General features: G+C 40.8%; 1 protein-coding gene across 3 annotated transcripts; it reads right to left on the bottom strand.

The window, feature by feature from the left end:
• Window positions 1–148: 148 nt before the first annotated feature.
• Window positions 149–10,019, bottom strand: tlcd3ba (TLC domain containing 3Ba). 3 transcript variants are annotated; one of them, XM_079457262.1, is made up of 7 exons: window positions 9,056–9,355; window positions 7,389–7,542; window positions 6,994–7,077; window positions 4,396–4,618; window positions 3,834–3,929; window positions 3,362–3,471; window positions 149–3,153 (listed from the first exon to the last, which is right to left on the bottom strand). In XM_079457262.1, the coding sequence occupies exons 2-7, from the start codon at window positions 7,505–7,507 to the stop codon at window positions 2,913–2,915; spliced, it is 873 nt and encodes a 290-aa protein (XP_079313388.1). In that variant the 5' UTR covers window positions 7,508–7,542; window positions 9,056–9,355; the 3' UTR covers window positions 149–2,912. The 3 variants fall into 3 exon arrangements, with proteins under 3 accessions (XP_079313388.1, XP_079313389.1, XP_079313390.1); XM_079457263.1 differs by lacking the exon at window positions 9,056–9,355 and adding an exon at window positions 9,912–10,019 and having other exon boundaries at window positions 156–3,153; XM_079457264.1 differs by having other exon boundaries at window positions 1,031–3,153; window positions 8,616–9,342.
• Between the last annotated feature and the right edge of the window lie 32 nt (window positions 10,020–10,051).

Raw genomic sequence — 10,051 nt, 5'->3', positions numbered from 1 at the left:
ACACAAATATTCCTGCATTAACTATGCACATAGTCCTATAATAATACAGCTCCTCAAGATTCCCTTGTTTATGTATAAAAAAGGATTTATATTATCGTATTAGTTTTTTGGAAACATGATTTTAAAAAGAAAGAAAATAAACATTTTACCTATTTAACTTCGGGTTCCATAATGATTTATTGGCAGCAGATATTTACACTAAATAACAGTAGGTTCTGCTACACTAAGTGAAAATAGCAACATTTCTTCGCGATATTGGGATGGGTTCAGCAAAGTCTGCAGCAGTAGAGTTGGAAGAGGAGCAGTGAGGGTCAAATGCAAATAACACACACCTGACTTGTTGCATTAAGTGGCTTCAGGAGAAAGAGAGAAAATCTTGAGAGAGAAACTGGTGTGAGGACTCGTTTGCGTGTGCTAAACATTGTGAGAGAGCTACGACCAACTCTCTTTATTTTTATGAATGTTTGTGGAAGCAGAGGTTTATTTTTTAACTTTATTGGAGAGTAAATAAGCCCCAGTAAAGCAGAACCCGTCTTTCTTCCGTACTTTGATATGCTTTACACAAAATAAAAGAGTTGTATTTTCTTTGGATTAAGTAGATAGATGTTATTGATGTCTTATAGTGTCAGCTACCGTTTGCACATCAGTGTTGTTGTACATTACACATTATGATATAATAACAGTGTAAATGATTACATTTATTAAAATGGTGGCAATTAATTGAGATAATAAAGCCCTAACTTTATCCTACACTTATACATTTTCAAATGCATTCTTAATTTTAAAAAACAAATGTCTGAAATTATCTGATATGTGATAGGAAAAGGCAAAATAAAAATGTTGCTAGGCTGGAATTGAACCCAGTTCTCCGGCATCTGTAGTACGCCATAGGAATCGATGGTGTCATCCTTCTCTTTCTCTATTACAAACAGATACTGATGGGCGGGAACGTAAATATTTTCTACCAAGTGCTATTTACACTTAAATAGACAGACTATCTTTTTTATTTCATTGAGGCTCAGTATTATTTCCATGGTGCTTAAAAACCTTTTCAGTGTTTATTGAAATGTTGAACACACATTGAAATTACTTTCCTAGTCAGTGTTTGCTGCTCTTTCCCTCTCTCTCTCTCTCTCTCACACACAAACACGCACACAAAGCAGGTGGCACAGAGCTTTTGTGTCTGAATAAAAGGAGGTCAAACGCAGTATCACAGCAGGAGAGCAGAGTATATTTGAGCTGGGAGAATCAGAATTACAGGACAGTCTTCAGGCAACTACAGGAAAATAAGTCCACTCAGAAGAACATTTAAATGTGTATTCATATGTACATTCAGTCCAATAAATACATAAATAATCAGAATAAATAAACAGTTAGTATTAGTGTTGTGATGCCCTAGTGTGAAACAATCCAATGGTACTTCAAGAGTATGTTGAATGCAATATCTCGAGGGCTACATTGATGCCTTTGGGCATAAGCTCGAAGTATAAATTCCCCAAATAAAAACGGAGTAATAGAAACATGACTAATCTATTGTAAGACTTCAATCATAGCGGTCAAGAACTAAACCCTCTCACATCTGAGAGGATCTCTTTATACAGTTCCTCCAGGTGTCTCAAAACAGACATGCGTGTTTGTTTAGCACCGCACCTTGTGAGAATTCAGTGCAAGTTTCCCTGTGTTCAGAAACCAATAATACTGTTTAACATCAAGCTGACAGCCCCGTCTGTGAGTACAGCGCAACAGACAAGCCTGCCCTGCGGGAAGAGTTGCTAAAAGATCATTCTTACACCGATGACACTAGGTGGGAACTAATTGATGACATCACACGTCATCAGGGTATCTTCGGCTGTTGGGACGCATTTGGATGTTAAGAATGATCTCACGGAAAAGGGTGGAGAATAAATGTGCTGCTACCAATTCAATGTGTCGATTACAATCACTTTAGTGGTAGCACGGAATCTATTTAGTCGTGTGGAAATCTGCTGAAAGGACCGTGTACACTTCTTGCGCAAAACTGTACTAACCGATTGCCTGAGGTCTGTCCAAGTGTCTTGGCAAGTACAGCTTGGTTTTCGAGTACACACTTTTAAAGTGCGTCTCGTTCCCTGCCTCCCCTGTCCAACGATCTTAAAAGGATTGGAGTAATGCAGTGCAGATATGCTAATGCATTACCTCAGCACCATCCAAATCTTTTAAATGTCCCCCTCCTCCTTCATAACTGCTGATTCACTATCAAACTGCACGCAGCGGCTTCCATTTCGTTTTCAGCAGTGTGATAAGCGGCCGGAACAGGGAAAACAGGAGAAGATGGAGAATTGGTAGAGATGGCACCAGGCCACGCAAGGATCTCAATGGCTGAATAATAACATAACTGACGTTTTTCGTAGCATTTAACCTAATCTACCCGTAACGTGGAAAAATAATAAATTAACAGATTCTACAAAAGTCTAAAATAAATAGATCTATGATGTTCAACATAAATATTAAAACGTATGTACAAACCGGCCGAGGAATCGCTGTTCCCTTTTCGGCAACTGCAAAACAGACAAAAGAAGAGTGGCAGAGAGAGTCAAGAGAGGAAATGAGAAGTGATGTATCCATTTCCATCCGTCACTTATTTTCAAACACTGTTTCACTGTATCCACACCTGTTTTTCAACAGCTTGTGACAATGGAAATCTACAAATGATGCGCTAACCCTGCAATGCAGCAGATCAGATTTCCTTGAACAAAGGAGATCTGCATGTTTGCTTTGTCTGCAGTTTTGCTTGGAGGATTCTTAAGGCGAGGAAGAGGGTAAATAACAGGCGCACATATCTTCACAGTTAATTTGTCTGTTGACTCCTCTCTTTACCGAGACTTTAATCTAAGAACCTTGTGCCTACCAACTCCCTCTATCTACCCCTCTCTTCAGTGTGAGTCGGTCTCTTTAGGGCTGTATCCGTTGGCAGGGGGCAGGAATGAGGTTTTAGGCTCAGTGTCTGTGCTGCTGGGGGCCCTTCTGTGCCGCGAGGCTCTGGTGAACAGACGGAAGGCGCCCCTGCAGATGAGGGAAAACCAGTAGACCTGTGGGGCCATGAGCAGAGCTGCGCCAGCATTACACTGCCAGGGTACAGACAGCGGCACCATGTAGAATGGGATGGACGCATACCTGTACACATGCACAAACAAATTTCAGCTCGTAGATTTATATTGAATACATTTTAATGTGCGTAACTTGTGCAGGCAAGATGTGGTTTTCACATTTTTGATGTTGCTATAGTAACATTACAATACTTCAAGGCATTATAGAAGGAAAAACTGAAATACAAGTGACAGTAACAGACTGAAGGATTGAGTATGTTAGATGGTGATCATACCTGCCATAGGCGTAGTAGAGGTAGGGGAAGAGAAGAACTCTGCAGATGAAGAAAGTGACCAGCATAAGAGCTCCATTGACTTTATGAAGGAGAGTGTGTTGCTGCTTGTACTGAGCCAAAGAAACAACAAAGAGAGAGAGCAAGAAATAGACAGAACAAGAGTGTTAAACAGGTAGAAAATGTTAATAGGCAGAGCAGTGCACCCGGGTGTCCACCCTTGATTCGACAAGTCCCATTAGTAATTTAACATTAAAGACAGCTGAACAAGAGAACGCAAGGTTGAATTGTTAAAGTAAATCAAACCCTTTTAAATAGGGTACTTCAGACCGGAGCAGGCGACCTGACTACTGTTAAACCATTCAGATCTGAGATTTTGCATATAAACTAGCAAGAGAGAGAGAGAGAGAAGCTGCAAATCTGCTTATTAAAGTCAATGAAAGTGAAAAATGAAAGAAGGAAGTTATTGTAGTACCTGGATGAGTATTTTTCCCAGGCAAACAGATGGAGTGCTAAGTTCTGCCATGAACATCACACCCTGGAAATAATCTCCCTTACCCTGTCTCCAAAACTACAGGAAGGGGAAAGGTAAAGAAAAGAAGAAGGAAAAGAACAAAAGAAAAAGAAAACTTGCATTAGAGGAGATCAATCTTGGCAGGTCTCTGGTATAAGAGCAGATGTGCTGCAGATGTTTTCTGGTCTTATCGGTCCAAAACACTCACTGCCATACAGCTATGTACATGTCAGGTTGCTTGTTGCCGTCTCCATAGCTACAAATGGAGAGTGATGGAGAGCATAATGACAGGTTGAAAGTACACAGGCTCGTTCGGGACAATTTTGACTCAGCCACACTTCACGCCACCCACGGAGCACGATCACATCAAATCACTATTAAACAGTCATGAAGCCAAAAGCACTATAACACACAGCCAGTTCTGCTCTGACTGGCTTCTGTGGTCATATTTTACAACTACTTGTGATTATGGGAAGATGGGTACATTAGTGTGTCCACATCACATAGCCCTCATCCCACTCACCACAGAGACAGGGAAACAGACGGTAACCATGACCACATGGTGTAGGACCATAAGGAACTCTCTGCGCAGGTAGCCGCTGATGGCTGACTTCATTGGTTTGGTCTCACTTTCGTCCACATGATCTTTGACCTGAAGCTTGTACCAGTGGCACAGGAACATGGCGTAGATGTCATAGACAAAGTATGGGACAGCAAAGAGGATGTAGCTGCTGGTGAGCCAATGCCTAGATAGAGGGAAACAAATGTGTGCATGAAGGAATCACAGTTAGAAACTTTGAAAATACTATGAGACACAAGTCATTCGAAATTGTGTTTTATCTATACGGTCCTTTACATTTAACTCTTCTTTGTTCATTTACATTGCAGGGAAAAGATAGCATTTTAAAAACATATTCTGCAGAATGTCTTTTGTTTTTAAAAGAGGAGAAAGTCAACATAAGGGTGAGTAAATAATCACAGAATTTTTGGTTGCCTTTCAAATTTGACTTGCAAATCAAACACCATGTTGTAGAAAAAGCAGTAACACATGTTCAAATGTGTCACAAGACTAGAGGTTTTTATCTCGAGTTGTACTCTGGCATAATTTTGGGGGACAAATATGTGTGTCATAAAAGCTCTACTGACTACCAAATAGGCCTCACTATTGTCAGATATTTATTGCGCTCAGCTAGACAAACTATAGGCATGTGAAAAAAAAAATGCTTTCCACAAATATGTTAACCACAAAGCCTGGGTTGCCACAAAGAGCAAATCAAAGGGTTTTATACATGCAAATACATTTTATGAATATGCAAGTCAGGCTGTGATGGTATTGAACAATTTCCAGGAATAAATAGAATTTATTTTAGATATGAAACTATCTAACTGAATTACTTCACAAATGATCACACCCATAAACATTACAAACTCAAATACGTCAACTTGACTTGACTGAGACCTATAACAAAGGTCATCCTTTGCAGATGTGTTTACAGTTCATAGCCTTCCCATTGCTCCCCAACTGCTGCATCTATAAGAAAACTAATCAGGTTTACTTGGTTAAAATCCTTTACAAAACCCGATTGCTCAAACCTATTTCAGCTGCCGCTCTTTATTAACTTGAGTGTCTTTGGGTCGTGACACAAAATAAACAGGACACAATTCACTGAAGTGAGGAAAATTAAATCAAATTGGAACCAATCGCTTTCCGCAAACAATCTGCATCAAATCACTTAAGATGAGTTTCAGATGAGCTTTACAAACCAAGAGTGTCATTTTTTCAGTGTTAAAAGACGTTCTCCTATCCTGTCTAAATATCCAGAGGCTTACAATGACCCTTTCACAGACTGATTCCTCTAAAAAAAAATTTAACCGTGTAGAACTATTAAAATATGGAGATAAATTCATTCAGACCTGCCTGACATGGCTAAATTAGCTTTTGGGTGTGACAGTCTTACATACATTACCTTTGAACGAACTTAAAACAGCTGACTAAACCCATCATAAAAAGAAATCAAGTGTTTCAGAGCATCTTGTCAGTCTATCTCTTTCCCCTCGGCTTGGTGTGCCACAGTGGATTTACAGAAAGAAACTAATTAGGTTGAGAGCCTAATTAGATTACACTGACACAAGGTGTGCATTAGAGAAATAGCACATTCTAAGAAACACTCAAGAGTGAAGGGAATACTTTTCACTCCTACACGTCTGGGAACGATTCCATACAAATCAGATAATTCTCAGCTGTATACTTAAATACAACACACACACATAAAACCAAAGATACGATGAAGACACACATGCACAAGGGAAAACAGACACTGCGTGCTGTGTTGAGCATACTGAAACCCTACATTGAAATCAATGTCTATTTTTGACATCCCACAATAAACTAGGGATGCACAATAAATTATCGGCCATATCGTAAATAGCAATCTTTTTATGTTATCGGTATCGACAGATTACAAAATTGAAGCCGATATATTATAGCCGATAACTAATAAATAATTTCCTCTGGTTAAACTTCTTCAGCTGGATGCTGCTCACAGTTAAAATACAGTACAGTACTGTCTTTCTGTCGTGATAATTCACTGCTTTTAGCAAAACATTGTTGATGTAGGTACAGTATGTAAATACAGTATATATGAATGTGAAAATTAAAGGAACAAAATCATATTGTTTGAATCAGACTGTTGTCTGTCTTGAGACCTGTTAGACATATGGCTATTAAGAAAACATTTCTGGGTTGCTCGGGAAGAACATCTATAACTTGTTTGGTGAATAAGAAATATGCCAGAAAAGTTTGAAGGTTAAATAATCTTGAACTAGTGTAAAGTAGACTTGGTACATGACTTTCATGGGAAAAAAAGAGAACGTACGGTTACCTTGTTTTCTGCAGTGAATGTTTTCATATAAAAGCAGTTGTCCACTTTTTGCCTTTTGTTTCAGTCTTAGGAAATGTTATATTAATATCTAGATACTGTATATCGGCCAATATATCGGTTATCGGCTTCCAATGATAAAGAATCATCGGTTATCGTTATCTGCCAAAATGTACATATCGGTGCATCCCTACAATAAACCAAGCTTTATTTACCCTGTCATAGTCATGAATGTTACTTACTGGTCCTCGATGATGTCTTTACATGAACAGGCGATGAGATAGCCAGCAGAGGATGCCATAATGGCTTGAATGGAGGATACCAGTCTGAGAGAGAAAAAGAGACACTGAAGACTATAGAAAAACAAAAGTAAACGACAGGAGGCTTTAAAAATGTAAAGCAGTTGACAACAGATAATGGGCGAATCATCAGGCTGAATATTGCAAAGCACAAGAAATGTTACAGTGCAACGGAACTAAAAGCATATCTTACGTTAAATTTCCAATTTGCCAAAATAAACCATTCAAAGTGCAGTTACTAAACAAACCTTTTGTATATTCAATACTGGCAAATTAGGTAGCATGGGCCTGACAGCCTCTCTAAATACACGTGGCTTTCTGTGGGCCTTTTTCTTTACCTGGATGAGACGATGACGGCATCCTTCTCGCCCCACTTGAGCCCCTGTTTTAGGATTCGCTTGGACAGGAGAAAAAGGCCTGGGAAAAATATGGAGCCAGCTGCGACGATGCTCAGCATAATCCCGGGAAATGTTGCTCAACTTCACTATCTGTCTAAACAGGGATAATTAATACTCGTGTCAGTGATGTCACAAAAGGGACATCACATCAAGTCTAATAAACAGACCACGTACATATTACTAACATATGACTATTCAAGCTTAGATTATTGTTATGGACATATTCCTCAAATATTGTCTGACCACAAGGACTCCATCCCTTCAGTGATCTCTACGTTATTGCTTCGTAAGGAATCCTTCAATTATTCAGGACGACTGGATCTTAAATTACGTATGCCCAATCCATATTTACATCGAAGCAGATGCTGGGACGGACGAACGTCTGTATTAAAATAGACACGGAAAGGATTAGCAAGCCTTAGATTTAGAAAGATTACTGCAGGGGGAGAGGGAGGGGAGAGAAAGAAGAGAAAAAAGGGACGGTGTGTCCAAGGGTGAAGGCGTTCATTCTTTGGTACAGCAGTTAAAAGTAAGGTGGTAACCTCGTGGGAGGGGTAGAGCTGATGTATTCCTGTAAGTGCTTGAAGGTTCATAAAAGGCTATCACAGGTGAAACCTTTCCCTAAACGCTACATTAAAATGTGATGAACAAAGAGAAAACAAAACTGACAGATACTACAAGTAACATGACAGCACCGGACATGGTCAACATTATCCAGTAGGAGGCTTGTATTTATACATCTCTTAGGAAAATGAACCGTGTTTTTTCGTTCTTTTAATAGCACATGTGCAATGGCGAATGGTTATGTTACAAATAAACTCAATGTTAATTTTTAGCAAGGACCTGCAACATGCATCTTATTCAACTACGCAAAGCACGAATTTAACCAGGTGACATACGACAGATTCTCTTATGAAAACACAGCACACACATGCTTCTTTTCCATCTCTAAAACGTTGCGTCTGCGTCAAATAAAGAGTCGAGTCGAATCTCACTCGAAACATTGTAACCGTGAACATATGACACATGTAACCCAGCTCAGGTCACGCAGCGTGCGTCCGATTTTTCTCCGTGCGTGGGAACTTAACCCAGACAACTACGAAGCGAACATGTTCAATAACCCAACCCCTACGTTTCAATTCCGTAGCAAACATGTCACGTCGGTACCTTTTGAGCTATCAGGCTAGCGGCATCCATCCTATTGTCTCCTCGTCAGCGGTCCAGCAGCGCACGAGCCGGATCTCGTCAGGACCTCTTGCTAACAGCTCGCAGGCGATAGGCCCTATCGCGTTTATCGCACCAGTCAGTAATAAATCGCTGTTCTTCCTCGCATGGTTTGTGGAAAAAACCCCGAGCGCTAAAACGGGGAGGCGCCCCACGACCCCCAACACGAGCGAGAATAGGGGTGATGTTGCGCAAGAGCCGTCATCGTGAACTATGGTATTATTTCGCAGCTTTAAATAGCGCGGCTCTGTCGCTATAAGACAATGATAAATTAGGCTGGGCGATAAAGGGGGTTTTACACAAAGCTGGGACAGGTGGGGCAAAGCGTGGGGTTATTTCGGATAGGGGGAGAAGCGAGACAACAAATAAAGGCAGGCAATTACATTGGGGTGTGGGGCAGGACGATCCCGTCACAGTCTTGCAGAAATCGAATCGCGCGGTCCGAGCGGCATCTGTGAGACGGTTCTCATGATGTTGTCCTTTGATCCCAAAGTTCTTCACAACGCATGTCGTGAAAACGCATGCACGTTTATATAAACACAAAATCCACGAGAGCCGGAGGACAGCGTGACAGTCTGTTTACCGAGTCTAAACTAGTAGACAGTGCGTTCGTCTTTTGAGTTGCCTGATCTCATCCGCCCGTCTGTCAGCCCCGTGACCGCGTTTTGGCAGAGTTGATCCCCACATGCAGAAGAGTCCACCTAGTCTTTCCAAAGCTTATTCAGCAACTCGAAAGCTGCAGTGGTCAGGTGTGACTCCACTCAAACATTAGCCTTGCAAATCGCTTATTTAAATACAAGAATCTAGGTTACCCGTGGCCGAGATCGGATACCTGTACTGCCAGATGGATGGGGAGAGAAGCAGGTATCTAGGCAACCACTTTGGTCCCCGGTTCTGCATCTCTGACCACCTCGACAGGATTAGACAAAACAAGCGGGGACGGGAGAAAGCCGGCTCTTATTTGACTACAAAACATGTGCAAATCCTGAAGCAAATTGCGAAAGTTATCTAAATAATGGCGTTATTCTAATTCGACTGTATGCAAACTGTGGCCCCGTGCGCCTGGAGAAAGAATGACGCTAGCTTGTAGGCTAGTGCTTTGCTAAAATGACTCCAGAGCATCGCTGAGAGGACAAATACAGCAGTTTAGTCCGTGTCATACCACATAATTGTTTGTTCATAAATAGAGAAAGGCGAGTACGTGTTGATTAATCAGTAAAAACAGTCAATTTAACTTACCGTGCATCACTCCCGGTTGAAATCGCGTATTTTTTCTGTCCCAAATGTGTTGACAAGAGATTAATTTTACTTTTAAATCTGCACCGCGACTCTTGGTTACTCAACTGTGATTGGGTGTTTGAGGCGGACGCGATAGATTT

The sequence above is a fragment of the Barbatula barbatula genome (genome assembly GCF_947034865.1).
Source record: "Barbatula barbatula genome assembly, chromosome: 5".
In the NCBI taxonomy this organism is placed as follows: domain Eukaryota; kingdom Metazoa; phylum Chordata; class Actinopteri; order Cypriniformes; family Nemacheilidae; genus Barbatula; species Barbatula barbatula.
The sequence above is the reverse complement of the archived record's forward strand: the minus strand, read 5'-3'. Positions and strand labels throughout refer to the sequence as shown.

Excerpts from the sequence above, each read along its gene's own strand:
- tlcd3ba (XM_079457263.1), bottom strand. The coding sequence starts at position 7,507 with ATGCTGAGCATCGTCGCAGCTGGCTCCATATTTTTCCCAGGCCTTTTT. Across the intron at positions 3,930-4,395 it reads TCTGTTTCCCTGTCTCTGTG|TTTTGGAGACAGGGTAAGGG; the intron begins GTGAGTGGGATG and ends CCCTTCCTGTAG. Across the intron at positions 3,472-3,833 it reads TGGGAAAAATACTCATCCAG|TACAAGCAGCAACACACTCT; the intron begins GTACTACAATAA and ends TCTTTGGCTCAG.